General features: G+C 40.6%; 2 protein-coding genes across 2 annotated transcripts in view; one reads left to right on the forward strand and one right to left on the reverse strand.

The window, feature by feature from the left end:
* The window catches only part of fadd (Fas (tnfrsf6)-associated via death domain), a 2,985-nt gene extending 666 nt beyond the window's left edge, over window positions 1-2,319 (forward strand). The window contains exon 2 of the mRNA XM_020613729.1: window positions 1,644-2,319. Within this exon, the coding sequence (XP_020469385.1) occupies window positions 1,644-1,921 (278 nt within the window). The 3' untranslated portion in view covers window positions 1,922-2,319. The remainder of the gene's footprint in view (window positions 1-1,643) is intronic.
* Window positions 2,320-2,887: 568 nt separating this feature from the next.
* On the reverse strand, window positions 2,888-10,443 carry LOC109967861 (low choriolytic enzyme-like). Its single transcript, XM_020613723.1, has 11 exons — window positions 10,426-10,443; window positions 8,726-8,794; window positions 8,436-8,513; window positions 7,693-7,696; window positions 7,443-7,520; window positions 6,863-7,018; window positions 5,866-5,986; window positions 5,167-5,345; window positions 3,894-3,975; window positions 3,518-3,642; window positions 2,888-3,067 (listed from the first exon to the last, which is right to left on the reverse strand). Coding segments are annotated over exons 3-11 (807 nt in total). The 5' UTR covers window positions 8,496-8,513; window positions 8,726-8,794; window positions 10,426-10,443; the 3' UTR covers window positions 2,888-3,065.
* Between the last annotated feature and the right edge of the window lie 4,658 nt (window positions 10,444-15,101).

Here is a 15,101-nt window from a genome sequence, read left to right on the forward strand (position 1 = left end):
GAAGACATTTATAAATAAAGGTACCCCATCCGCTTTTCAGACTGGGCCGATGTGGACCACACACTATGTTTTGGTAAAGCATCACAATAACCAATATTCATTCTAACAACCTTGATCTTAAATGAACAACATATTTAACACAACATATTCATGGAATACTAAATCAACTCAACACTTACAAGTACTACCACTAACACTACCACTAGTACTACCACTAATACTACTACTAATACTACCACTAACACTACCACTAGTACTACCACTAATACTACTACTAATACTACCACTAGTACTACTACTAATACTAACACTACCACTAACACTACCACTAGTACTACCACTAACACCACCACTAGTACTATTACTAGTACTACCACTAACACTACCACTAGTACTACCAGTAATACTACTACTAATACTACCACTAACACTACCACTAGTACTACCACTAATACTACTACTAATACTACCACTAGTACTACTACTAATACTAACACTACCACTAGTACTACCACTAACACCACCACTAGTACTATTACTAATACTACCACTATCACCACCACACTACCACTAGTACTACCACTAGTACTGCCACTACTAATCATAATATACACTACAGTCATCTATACAGTTTGGCTTTGCTGCCGAGTCACACTTTGACCTAACTGCCACGTTGGGATCATGACCGTTGCCTCCACCTTACACTGCTGCTCCAGCACTTTACTGCACCTCTATTAGGATGTGGGCTTCATGAAAGACAGATTCAAACAAATATTAAAGCAGCAAAGGCAAAAACATCCCGAGTGTCTGGTTCAGCTCAAAATTTTAACGGAGCCACCAGTTCCCATAGTGTAGCTCAACAGACTCTCTTTGGGTCACCCCCTCCCCTTATCAGTGCTGAGGAGTACAGCCCCTAGCAGACCGGTTTTGGGGGAATCAGGGGAACGCCACACTGCTATGTGTACATGTGTATAGTGTTTGTACTTTAACTAAACCTGTTTTCTCACATTGCTCTGACAGGTGGAAGGTCTGTCCTGTGCCCTGACACCACTCTGTATTCACTGTACTTCATATTCACTTTATTTTTCCTGCCATATGTCATTTCTTGATTATGTGTAATCACCAGTGAGCATTACAACAGTCCAGTCCGGTGTCTAGTGTTGTCTGTGCTCTGTTTCTGTCGAAGCAGAAGCTTGGAAAGTGCTTAAATTGAAGTTTATTAACAGTGTGCACAACAGTAATATGACAGGAGTCTGTCGATTTGAGCCCACTGTGACATCATAATTTTTATGAGGGGATGTCAGGCCACGAGCAGTATGGATTCCACCCTACACCCTGGACAAGAACAGTTTGAACTCCTCCCCTCTAGATGGCACTACAGGTCACTGTACACCAGAACAACCAGACACTAGGACAGTGTGTTACCCCAGGCTGCCACCCCAATGAGCTTTATTAGTTGTCATAGGTACAAGCTGCATAATTGTATATGTTGTACAAACTGCCAGATGTCACTGGTGGCCTGGGGAGGGTGCTTGTGGAGTTGTTTTCTTTTGCATAAATATGTTTTGTTTTAAAACTGTTTCCCAATATTGGGGTAAATGTTTCTTTTTCCTCTAAACCCTCAATGTCTCCTCCTCCTTCAGCCAAACTGAACATCGCCACAGAGGTAATTGTAGAGAATCTGGGAAAGAACTGGCGTAAAATGGGCCGCAAACTTCATCTGAGTGAGGTCAAGCTGGAATCGATCTCTGCGAGGCATCCCGGAGAACTGGAAGAGATGGTGGTGGAGATGCTGAAACAGTGGAGGAAGAGTCGAGGAGCTGAAGCCAGTGCCAAGGAGCTGATAGGAGCCCTGAGAGCCTGCGATTACAACCTGACAGCTGACAAAGTGGAGGACAGACTGAAAGACTGTGGATACTGATGGAGATTTACATTCTTCATAACACTGAGATTAACTCTGGCAAAGGAAATGAAAGCTGTGATTCACAATAATCAAAGAAACAGAAATGTATATACATTTGAAACTATGCTAAAGTAGATGAATACGCTGACTTCCTGAATGTCATAATACGTGCGCTAGAGAACGTGTGTAAAGAACGGTGTTCCAGTGTGATGAGCTGCTCTTCACGGTCAGCCAGTATTCGTCATGTTGCATGTTTTTATCTGAAGATGAAAACAAGGAAATAAATTCACTTTGATTTATCAGCTACCATGAAACAAAATGGAGGAGGGTGTGTCACCTACTCATCATTCAGTAACATGGAGACAGTGATTTACAGACATGTCAGGAATATCACAAGCTACTTCTCAACACTTTATTACAGAGACTTTCTATGCATGATATTAATTTGCAAATTGTTTCTACATGTTGCACTTTCGTTCATACTTTTGGGTCTAATGTAATCAGTGCCTTTATTAAAAGGAAGATGGTGTTTTAAAGTTTCCTGCTGGGTTTTTCAAGGGGAAGAGGCAGTGGAGGGCCTGGTTTCATACTGCAAACAGTGGTTAGCATCAGTGGACCCCGAGGTGAAGTACATTAGTATGAGATTATTTACTCTCAGGCATTTGGAGTTAGATGAGAAGATCGATACCACTCTCTTAAATAAAAGGCTTCAGTGATGGCAGTAGCAGTGGTTGTTACACTTTAGTTTTTGTATGGATTAAACCCATGGTCAGATTAACACGCTGATCAGTGAGCTTCAGAGGTACTTGTGTGTGAACTGTGTGACCACTGAGCAGAACCAGGCTAGCTGTTTTCCCCTGTTGAGAGACTGGGTCTGCCGGGAAAAGACTGAGCATATTTTCCAAAACATTTCTTTTCTGATCAGAAGCTATCACTGATACTTTATTTTTAATGTGATTATGAAAACAAAAGGAGGATCAAGTGTCTTATTAACATCTCCAGATTTCACAAAGTATTTGGTGCAGTGTCAATGAGGTGGCAATCAGCTTTTAATGCTTTTGAAGTTTGCAGGTTTATTGCTAGAGGACAACTGAAACTGCTTATTTCCTCCGTCTGCATGCTCTGATGTCATCCAGGCAGCAGGTCAAAGGTCACGCACAGTTTCTGCAGAGGAAATGCATGTCGTTAGGGGACTCTTTTGGAAGCTCAGCGCAAAAGTAGATTATGTTGAACACAGGGTTTTGTCAGTCATTAGTTATGTCATGTGACGTACAGACAAAACAATACATATCAGTTGAGCTGTAAATACTCAACTATTTTTATATAATATTATAAAGTTATTATAAAAGATCCAACAAGTGTTACGGCAAGCAAAATCTCTTTCACTATTCATATGGTCACCTGCTTATTGTTTTAAGACATCCTTGAAAAACTGAACCTATCCTTTAAAGCCAGTGCCAGTGTAAAGGGCCACATAGCATTTTTTGGCACAGTTCTGGGTTTCTATCTGCAGTGCATTTAATGTGCTTTCACCAGAGCTTTACTGTGGCTTTGTGTGTGTTCTTGAATGTTTTTAAGCTCATCTTCCATCCAGCTAAACCCCCATATACTTACAGCATTTGTACAGCCTGTTTAGCCTATCAATGTCATTCTTGCTCATCTGGGTGGCCTGGCCAAAGGACACATTGCTGTTGGGAATGGGCATCATAGTGGGAAGGTTGTTCTTGGAGAAGGCATACCTGGAGACGGGACACAGGGCAAGGCAGGGTGAGCTTGGGTTTGATTACCAGAAAAGGAACAGTCCCTGATACCGCTGGTGCCTTTAGTTATTTGGGGTGTAATAGAGTAATGCTTAAAGCACATTCATGTTGGTTACACTGCCACTGATAAACCAGTTCTTGCACAGGGTAACCCAAACAGAGGAAGTACTGAGAGAAAGTACTTATATGCAGTTACAAGGCAGATTACAAGGTTATGAAATTATCCTCACTTCTCATATTGCATGACAGAATTGTAGTCATAAGGAGTTCCCTGGTTCAGAGTGTCGATCTTGTAGAAGTTGTAATCCATTCCTGTGGAGAGAGATGATAGAAAATATAAAATTATAGGCATGTACAGTTTTCGTGAGAAGATGGGCTGAATAGAAGAAAGGAAACAATCAGCAGTTTTTCTGAATGCGAAATGTAAATCATACGGTAAACTGAAAACACAAAGTGCTGTTGTAATGGCCTTCGTGGCCATTCACCCATTTGCCCTCTCAAACGCTCACACATTCACACACCGGTGTCATCACCGAGAGCAACTGGGGGTTCAGTGTCTTGCTCAAGGACACTTCGACATGTTGACTGGACAAGCGGGAATCAAACCGCTAATCCTCTGGTTAGGTAACGATCCGCTCTACCTCCTAAGCCACAGCCGCCCTCGGTACCAAAACAACACAGCATCACTGCGAGGCCCTGCTTTGGCCAACCACATAGATGCAAACACACATTTCTGGTGGATTTCTTTGTAATGTGAATGCTGCATTTCAGCTCTTGACCTTGAGATTCTTTTGACCAAAGATACAGGCTCAGGGGCTCAGGCTCAGATTGGCTGTTATTCATAGGGCTCAATCCCTGTACATCTATAGTATCTTTGCTGAGTAAAATGGCCACTGGACAGTGGCTCTTAAAAACAGAAACTATCAAGAAATAAAAGACCTCCAGCAATCTGTTTTCAAGTGGAGTACTACTGCATACAGCATGTCCATCCGTCAATTATCTATACCACTTTTTCTTGAACAGGGTCACAGGGGGACTGGAGTCAATCCCAGCAGACACTGGGTGAGAGGCGGGGTCGACCCTGGACAGGTTGCCAGTCTGTCACAGGGCTGACATGTAGAGACAGACAACCACACACACTCCTAAGTTGAATGTTTTTGGACTGTGGGAGGAAGCGTATGTGAAAACAAAATCAACTGTGGATAATAATAATGAAGAATGTATGGATAAAAAAAGATGATATCGTTGGTGCTAGTGCATCAGGAGTGGAATGTTAAAGCAGTGGAAGACTCTTTCATTGGAAAACTGCTCCAACTGTCAAGAAGCTTTCAAGACTTGTTTCTTCCATGTGTTTGCCGTGTGTGGCACTACACTGGGTTTCTACTTAGTGTAACATTCAGGACCCTTTTTCCTGTTTTCTGGTCAGTCAGGTTTACCTGGTTTACTTTACTTTAAAGATAAAAAACCACACAAGTCAGGTAATAGATGCTAAAACTGGCTCACCATCCATGATGTTTTCCCAGTACACCTGGATGTGGTTGTCCCTGTCAGAGCGAGTCTGTTCATGGTTGAAGCCGAGAGCGTGGAGCAGCTCATGCTGGACAGTGCTGTGGTACAGGCAGCCCTGATGGCTCAGAGACACAGTCTGACCACCACCCAGGCGACCAACATAGGAGTAGCAGCTGTGGAAACATAAAGTGTTACAATATCAACATGTTGAACTGCAAAGAGACGTGGTGCTCTGGAATCTCTGTAGAATAACAATGTGCCAAGTGTGCATTGGACCCTGCTGCATTCTGTCAGACCTTTCCTATGCACACTTGGATATTTCCCCTTATTCTACTGATTGCTGGCCACTATCTGTAGTTTCTTAAAATGTTATTAAATTTGTCACACACAGCAAATGTCACTAAGTATTTGGTGTAATGTCCCAAGTAAAATAGTCATCTTAACCTGAGCCTTCTTTAGCTACCGAGATGCAAAGTCATCTGTGTTTCAATCATAGGCATATGAAAGAATCGTGAGAGGAAGGACTGAGATGCTTTAAAATTGCATTAAACAACTCATTTTCTAGAGGACATCTTTAAGGCAGGTGTTTTATCACAGGTACGTACAAGGTATGTTGGAGCACAAATATGAAAACACAGAAGTCCCATCCATATGTGTTGTTGCTGTGTGGTGAACCTACAGCCAGAGCCTTACCCATTCCTGGACTCGATACTCAGCCAGTCACGATCACCATTCTGATAGGGTCTGAAACGGATACAGGATACTGAAGAAAAGGACTCCAGTCCACGAGTGATGATGGCCTGCTCTCTGGAGGCTGGCAGCACAAACACAGCAAGGTGAGGGGATCTGTAACACTGGTCCTCTTTCTGACACTGCTGTAATCTCTATGTTGTCTAACTGTGCTGTACAGTACACTGTGGTTATATATTTTCATAAGAACATTTGTACCACAGTATATTATTTTGGATTCCAATAATACATATTCCATTACCAGTTACTGCCTTATGTGTAACATTTAAGTTATTTATTCATGTTTTCTTGCCTTGAGGTCCTTTTAGTTTAGTTAACCTGCTGCTGTTTCATGAAGGACAGATTTGAGTGTGCTGTCTCGTCATGCTGGCGCTGAGTTCAACAAAGTATATACTGTAGATTGCTAAAGGAAATGGAACAACACCACTGTGTAAAACTACTCCATTATAAATAAAATGACTGTACTATATAAGCACAATGTTAGGAGCAAATGTATTATATCAAAACTAAAAGTACTACATGCTGAGAGACTGCTCCTGTGAGTATTTTATTGTATTGTTAATACTGATGTGTTCATGTGTACATAACATTCTACTGCAGTTGGTTTTGCTGGGCTGTTTAATCTACAACAATGCAACAATATTTATAACCTTGTGTTTTGAATGAACTGTAGCATCTTTATTTGTAAAGTAGCTACTGACTGTAGCTGATGATACCTGTGCATCAATAATCATATACTGTGTCATTGTTTCATACAATTAGATTATTTATAAAGGTAATTGTTTTTTATTAGGCACATAGGATGTATGCAGCTTATTAAAGTAATAAGTAACAAAGAAACAGTCTCACATGAATGTACATTTACAGGGAAGAGGCCTGGAACATCCTCTACATTAGCTGGTCTGGCCTGATAAAAAGAAACATAACAGCTAATACTTACAGAAGTGGCTGGCGATGTAGTAAGGGATGTAAACCTTCCCATCACTCCACTTTCCCCACAGGCAGCCGCTGGTGGTGCAGGGGTCAGCGTTTCTGTCGGCCCATGACTTGATAGCAATGTCTCCTCCGATCAGGGTGGGCTCATCAATGTCAGGGGCTGCAAACCAGCACAGGTGTGGAAGTGAGTTTGAAATGCTTAGTGGGTTAGCATGATTTTCCCCACAGTTGACTGGTGAACATTTATTTTTCAGACCATCACATGGCTTGGCCCTTGAGGTTTTACAGGTCAGTGGAGACTGATTGTTTGTGGATTTAATGGTTTTTTTTCTTCTTATCATAGTAGAAAAGTCAAAACATCATAAGACACTAACTCTACTGCGGTGGAAAAAGTACTATCACCACTACATCTCTACGGTGTCATAGTTGAGTCATACTTTAAAGTGTGCTTTTTGGTGTTGCATTCACTGACAGCATGTATTTGCCCTACAGATTAGCTACTACAGTACGACACAGTGTAGGCCAGGTTAAGGTCAAGAGACTAAACAGAACAGTGAAGTAAGGTTGAAAGAAGTTCTGCTCACTGCGGTCTCTGTTGGCTCTCTCCAGCAGTGCGCCAACAGACAGCTCCCTGGATGTGTCCTCCTCAGTGGCAGCAACCTCTGCACAACACATTATATATGATACTGAAAGGAACGCTGCAAATGCAGAGGATTCAACTTGCTCATGTCATCAACTATTCAATAACTCCAAACCAGGTATTAAATCATTCTCACAGTACTGGTCAGTTGGGATGAAAAACTGGATAAAGATGGGTTATAATTTTATTCTTACCTTCCTGTACTCTCCCACGGTGACATGGAAAAAAGAAAAACATGTTACAGAGGCTCACAGTCAGAATTCAGATCTTGTTGCTGTGATGTACTGGATCCTCCAGCTTTGTGGAAGGTTAATTTGCAGATGAAAGTGGTTGAAATGTCTCAAAATGCTTTGGAGCCGAGGATTTGTTTAATAAAAGTAAAGTGTATTCCTATGGAGACATCCATCCATCCATTATCTATACCGTTTATTCCTGAGTCACCAGTCAACCTAAGCTGCATGTCTTTGGACTCTGAGAGGAAGCTGGGAGACCCGGAGAGAACCCACACAGGCACATGGAGAACGTGCACATTGCGCACAGAAAGGCCTCGGGTTGGCCCTTGCTGTGAGGCCACAGTGCTAACCACCGCGTCATTGTGCCACCTTCTATGGAGACCTGACATGTTGAAATATGAAATAATTTGGACAAAACTAACATAATTTAAACCCAACTCACTGTTACCAAATATAAAATTCATAAATCATTTCAGGGCACTTTTTGGTCACTTTTCATCAGTTTTCATGACATCATCACCCATGACTGCATATGTCCTCCATACATTAGGTGTAGCTTTAACCTTAAAAAAGATAAGTCAGATAGAATTTGTACTGTAACTGTTTTTGGAGTTTTTCTTTTTTCATGCTGTCATTTATTATTCATTTTCTGTCAGTAGGCCTTTATATCATGTTGGTGAGATGAGGTAATGAGAATTCTTTACCTCAGCACAGGAAGAGGATGTCAGTAGCAGGGCCACAAGAGACCAAGAAAAAACCAACATACTGTAGCTGCAACAAACCTGTAATAATCATAGAGAAAAGGAGGAAAAAAGCTGAGGAGGGAGAGGAATCAAACATATTTCTTTATCAGAAAATCCCCAAAGTAAAAAAGAAATTAATAAATGTCATCTCTAATTAATGCAGGACACATTACTCTGTTCACAAACTATCAGTGTGAAATGTCAAGTCAGATGAATCACCGCCATAATGTGCATGTAGATGGGATCCTTACCTCAGGGCCTGACTGAGTGTCCTGCTGTCACCCAGTGAGCAATTTTATACTGTTCACCTACTCCAAGGTCTAAAAAACAACATGACATATCAAAAAGCACAAACACAGCCACACACCTTTATCACTGTAAATGGAAACATGGGAGTCCTTGGAACCTGTGTGAAATGTGTTATCTGTCACAGATGTGTGTATCCCAGTGGGTGTGTGCATCAATGCTGCAAGTTCTAAATATCTAACAAAATAATGTGAAAAAAACGGAATAGACAGCCAGACATGTGTGAATGGTGAAAGGTTTACTTTTTGCTGCTATAAATGTAAGATAAGAGGAGCTTCAGTCTTCCCACCACATTCTTAACCTGGCTGCAGGGTTTTTTTCCCGTTCAGCCACAGGAGCATTAGTGAGGTCTAGCACTGATCACACACTCCTGATGGGGCTGAAGTCAGGGCTCGGTGTAGACCCTTTCAGTTCTTCCACATGAAACTGGGGTAACCACGTCTTTACTGTATGGATGCAGGACAAGTCAAAGTTGGAGATGAACTGATGTCCAAATTAGTAGTGTGCTAATATTTCTGTTAACTGAAACTAACGACTCATGAAAAACTGCCCCAGACTAAAAGTGCACATAAGATCAGGTGATATGAAAAAGAGAGATTGCTCTCCCAGCTGCTCTTCAGCTCATGCTGCTTTAACACATTTCCCCCCCAGTCCCTTTTAAGTTTGGTTTAATTTCATCCTTGGGAATTCCACTTTTTCTGCTAATACTAATATGTATCCTTGCAAATATGTAGACACTGCACTTTGAGTGGCTAATCTCTGCAGTGAACTGAACCAAAGGTTTTACAAAGCTTACATTTTTTTTACTTGTTCACTTAGCAACTTCACATAACAGTAAATTTAATTAATCCATCACTTTTTGTATCATTATTATAATAAATGAATGAGCAGAGGTGTCTGGGAGTTGAACTGGGATTATCAGCTGTTGTCTGTCGTGTGGTTGTTTTCAAAATCATGCATTTTGAAGGAGTGAGATATGTTTTCCTTTAAGTACTGGGGTAGTGTGACAAAATGTGACTTCATATTTTATTTTGTCACAGGGGATGAAGCTTGCACTGAGGAAACGTGGATCTTTGCATTTTTTAAATCCTACTGTCATCCTGGTTGTTCTCAGCAACATTCTCACTGTATCCTGACTTAAAAGCTGTGATGGAGGTGACAGAATCTGACTTTGAAACATCTGTCACTGTCTGAGAAAACACACACACACACACACACATACATATCCCTCTGCTGTTATCAGTGTGAGACACGGAACACACAGCGGGAAATGCTCACAGCAACAAAACTGTTCTTAAATGTGGCAAAAGTGAAGAGGGGAGTGTTCACTCCTCCACAGTTAGTGTCTGATAGCAACATATTCTATATCTTAATATAGAGCAAGGTTATTAAAGCTATTATAACACACAAAGTTCTATCAACAATATACAAGTTATTTTCATTGTAGTGGAGGCAAAGAAACCTGAGGCAATGAAATATTTTTGTCACACTTATGATGCCAATGTAGTATTACATTAATATACTGTATATAATAAAATGTTCCAATAAACAGTTACAACGCTCAAATTTAAAATGACAAAACAAGATAAACAGTCATGAACTATGAACAACAAAGTTCCAACACTAAGAGAGGTGCAAATACAACCTCTTTGAAGGTTTTTGGGGGTGAGCCAGTGCCTGAGAGCAGCACAGACATCTGCAGCCTTTCCTCAAACCACTGTTCACTCAATATACATCCCTCCTTGATGGCGGAGTGGGCTGGAGATTTTAATCAGTAGTTCAGGAGCAGGACTACGTCCAAAGATGGGGCTCTTCCTTTCCTCATTACATTTACACCCCCTGTTCAAACAACTCTACCACTTTTTTAAGCCACCCAACCCACTATCATCTCTTTTCTGTCACCTCTCCCTTCTTCCACTATACTTTTATGCAGGGGTCTGCCAGTGCCCGAGAGTGGTGCAGACCCCCAAAGCCTTCCCCCAAAACACTGTCCACAAGATTACACTGTACTCAAAAATTCATTCAGCATACATTCCTCCCTGAGGATGGAGACCCTCCTAGTGAAATAAAACGTTAGCTTAGCTGTGAATAAAAGCTCAATTCCTTCTCCTTACAGAATCTGTGGAAATAGAGAGGACAGGACAGGTTTCTTATATGACACAGAAGGCCTATCATGGTTGTGACAGCGCAAGTTATACATATATGATGGCTAAAACATGTACTTTTAAACATGCAACAACATCTACACTGTGATTTCATGGAGCATGTGACATCCTACTTTGTCGTCGTCCCAGCAGCAGGCTGACAGAATCAGCAGAGCCGGAGCAGAGAACCTGAAAACAGACATACAACATGCGAGACATCACACCAGACATGCAAGACACAAACAGGAATCAGCTGCAGCTTCTTCTCAGAACAAATTCACAGTGTTTGGGTCAAATAACTGGCCACCACATATTCATACACTTTTACATTCTGCTGCAGACATTTCCAGCTGAAACCACCTTCTGTGTGTACGTGTCCAGTGTATCTGTTGAACGTACTATTGTAAAGCCAAATAAGAACAATAATTTTCCACTGCACTCATTTTAAGATAATCACTTTCTGAACAAAATATTAGATTTCAAGAAATAAAATTTTTGCCCAAATCATTCATATATATTTTTTAATACTGAAGCACAGATTATATCTGTACATTTACAATTACCCATTAATATTTAAATCACTATGCTTGAACAAGTGCATAAGTCAGCATTGTAACAGAAATGCAATGCGCCATGCAAATTCAGTGCACTGTTCTACTAGCTACTTCAGTGAAGAAATATTTAGAAGTCCACACATTTTTAAACATCCGGCATTCATCATCAGCCTTTCTCTTTTTTGCTACTCATTTTACTAGCTGCATAGTGCTCGCAGCCGAGGTAGCCATCCTTTCCTGCTCAAATTTCAGAGATGTCAGACTCAAATGCTTTCAGCTGTGCGCCCTGTATTCCTCCATTTCAAAATAAAAGTCACAGAATTAATTTCAGGGAGAAAATGGTTTTTCGAATTTTGTAGGATGTTAACCAAAGATAATCAGCTAATTTTTCATTTGAACTCACAGACCAGAGATTTGTCATCGGGCCACATCTGGCCTGCAGACTGTATATGCCCAGGTCTGCTGTAAATAGGAAGCTGCACTATTTCTCAGAGCATGACAGAGTGAAGGCGACAGGGCCAAGTAACAGTAGTTGGGTAATGAAGCAGGCACAGTTTTATGTAAATGATATTATCTCAATTGATTATACTTCTATGTCACTACTATTTTTATTTGAGATTAAAAAAAAGGTATATCTGTTTTAATAAATATGCTATACAAAAACAGCACCTGATATCAGAGCACTACATTTACATATTGCAGAAAGCTCAGGGCTGTCAAAGTAATTTATTTCACTGCCCAGTTTCCTAAAAGTCCATAATCTACATTAGGTCTGAAATGTTTATTATGAGCAAATTGCATTGAATGACATGCTTGAATAGTAGCTTCCTATAGCTAACAGCAGTTTTACTGTCTGTCTGGGAACAAGTGCACCGTGTACCAACAACCTGCACTTTCTTCCAAAACAGTGACATTTATTAACAGAAGGAAAGCGAGAGTTTGGCTGCAGTGATGTCTTAAAGTGGAATCACTGGTAGTGTCTAAATAAACTTTTATTTGCAGATTGTTGTGAAATTTTTATATTACCAGATAATCATCATCGTCGTCATGATTATGGCTTGCTAAATTACTGAAGATGTTTTTTAAAATTTGTGATTATTGTAATACAGTTCAGTCATTTATAAGAAGTACACTTTAAAAGTGTGCAGTCCAGTACCACCCTTTGTTTAGCATCATGGCTAAAAGCCTTTTCAGCTTGTTCACTGTAGTGTGAATTACAGAAAAGTAAGAATGCAGTACTGAGACCATTTCCAACTAGTTTTTTCATCAGTAGCATGTCACAAGATGAAACCACGCAACATCTATTTAGAAATGCCTTGGTCTAATTTTTGCAATATGATGAAATGTTGTTGCAGCAGACTGGATCACATAAGCTCAACACTGGAAAACTGATGCAGACATCTGGTAAACTGATATAAAACCTGAATGAAACAATGAACTGTCATCATTTAATATTTTAAAGGTTATTTTCAGTATTTATTACATTTACAGTGCCTTGCGAAAGTATTCGGCCCCCTTGAACTTTGCGACCTTTTGCCACATTTCAGGCTTCAAACATAAAGATATAAAACTGTAATTTGTTGTGAAGAATCAACAACAAGTGGGACACAATCATGAAGTGGAACGAAATTTATTGGATATGTCAAACTTTTTTAACAAATAAAAAACTGAAAAATTGGGCATGCAAAATTATTCAGCCCCCTTAAGTTAATACTTTGTAGCGCCACCTTTTGCTGCGATTACAGCTGTAAGTCACTTGGGGTATGTCTCTATCAGTTTTGCACATCGAGAGACGGAAATTTTTGCCCATTCCTCCTTGCAAAACAGCTCGAGCTCAGTGAGGTTGGATAGAGAGCGTTTGTGAACAGCAGTTTTCAGTTCTTTCCACAGATTCTCAATTGGATTCAGGTCTGGACTTTGACTTGGCCATTCTAACACCTGGATATGTTTATTTGTGAACCATTCCATTGTAGATTTTGCTTTATGTTTTGGATCATTGTCTTGTTGGAAGACAAATCTCCGTCCCAGTCTCAGGTCTTTTGCAGACTCCATCAGGTTTCCTTCCAGAATGGTCCTGTATTTGGCTCCATCCATCTTCCCATCAATTTGAACCATCTTCCCTGTCCCTGCTGAAGAAAAGCAGGCCCAAACCATGATGCTACCACCACCATGTTTGACAGTGGGGATGGTGTGTTCAGGGTGATGAGCTGTGTTGCTTTTACGCCAAACATAACGTTTTGCATTGTTGCCAAAAAGTTCAATTTTGGTTTCATCTGACCAGAGCACCTTCTTCCACATGTTTGGTGTGTCTCCCAGGTGGCTTGTGGCAAACTTTAAACGACACTTTTTATGGATATCTTTAAGAAATGGCTTTCTTCTTGCCACTCTTCCATAAAGGCCAGATTTGTGCAGTATACGACTGATTGTTGTCCTATGGACAGAGTCTCCCACCTCAGCTGTAGATCTCTGCAGTTCATCCAGAGTGATCATGGGCCTCTTGGCTGCATCTCTGATCAGTCTTCTCCTTGTATGAGCTGAAAGTTTAGAGGGACGGCCAGGTCTTGGTAGATTTGCAGTGGTCTGATACTCCTTCCATTTCAATATTATCGCTTGCACAGTGCTCCTTGGGATGTTTAAAGCTTGGGAAATCTTTTTGTATCCAAATCCGGCTTTAAACTTCTCCACAACAGTATCTCAGACCTGCCTGGTGTGTTCCTTGTTCTTCATGATGCTCTCTGCGCTTTAAACGGACCTCTGAGACTATCACAGTGCAGGTGCATTTATACGGAGACTTGATTACACACAGGTGGATTCTATTTATCATCATTAGTCATTTAGGTCAACATTGGATCATTCAGAGATCCTCACTGAACTTCTGGAGAGAGTTTGCTGCACTGAAAGTAAAGGGGCTGAATAATTTTGCACGCCCAATTATTCAGTTTTTTATTTGTTAAAAAAGTTTGAAATATCCAATAAATTTCATTCCACTTCATGATTGTGTCCCACTTGTTGTTGATTCTTCACAAAAAATTACAGTTTTATATCTTTATGTTTGAAGCCTGAAATGTGGCAAAAGGTCGCAAAGTTCAAGGGGGCCGAATACTTTCGCAAGGCACTGTATAAAGCACTTGAACACAGCCGAGGCCAACAAAGTGCTTAACATAAGATACAATTCAAAACATCTAAAAACGTGACAACTACAATATTAAAATACCAATAAAATAACATAAAAGAACCAACATAGCAAAATAACAAAATACTATCAACCAAAACTCAGCCCAAACAGAGTCTCATAGCATATCAAACGCCAAAGCATACAAGTGAGTCTTCAAGTAAGTTTTAAAAATAGCCAACGAGGCGGCCTGCCTGATGTAAAGGGGCAGCGCATTCCATAGCTTAGGAGCCACAATGGAAAACGCTCTGTCCCCTCTGAGTTTACGCCTGGCCCACGGTACCTCAAGCAAGAGCTGGTCAGCTGATCTGAGGCACCGAGAGGGACTATAAGGAAATAAAAGCTCAGCAAGATACAATGGAGCAAGACCATTCAAAGACTTAAAAACAAATAAAAGAATCTTAAAATGAATCCTGAAAGACACTGGAAGCCAATGAAGGGATGCCAAAAT

This window comes from Monopterus albus, unplaced genomic scaffold (genome assembly GCF_001952655.1).
Source record: "Monopterus albus unplaced genomic scaffold, M_albus_1.0 scaffold137.1, whole genome shotgun sequence".
Lineage (NCBI taxonomy): Eukaryota > Metazoa > Chordata > Actinopteri > Synbranchiformes > Synbranchidae > Monopterus > Monopterus albus.

Coding starts and splice junctions, on each gene's coding strand:
- LOC109967861 (XM_020613723.1), bottom strand. CDS start 8,495: ATGTTGGTTTTTTCTTGGTCTCTTGTGGCCCTGCTACTGACATCCTCT. Junction 7,019..7,442: donor GAGAGCCAACAGAGACCGCA/GTGAGCAGAACT, acceptor GCTGGTTTGCAG/CCCCTGACATTGATGAGCCC. Junction 5,346..5,865: donor AGTATCGAGTCCAGGAATGG/GTAAGGCTCTGG, acceptor ATGTTTCCACAG/CTGCTACTCCTATGTTGGTC.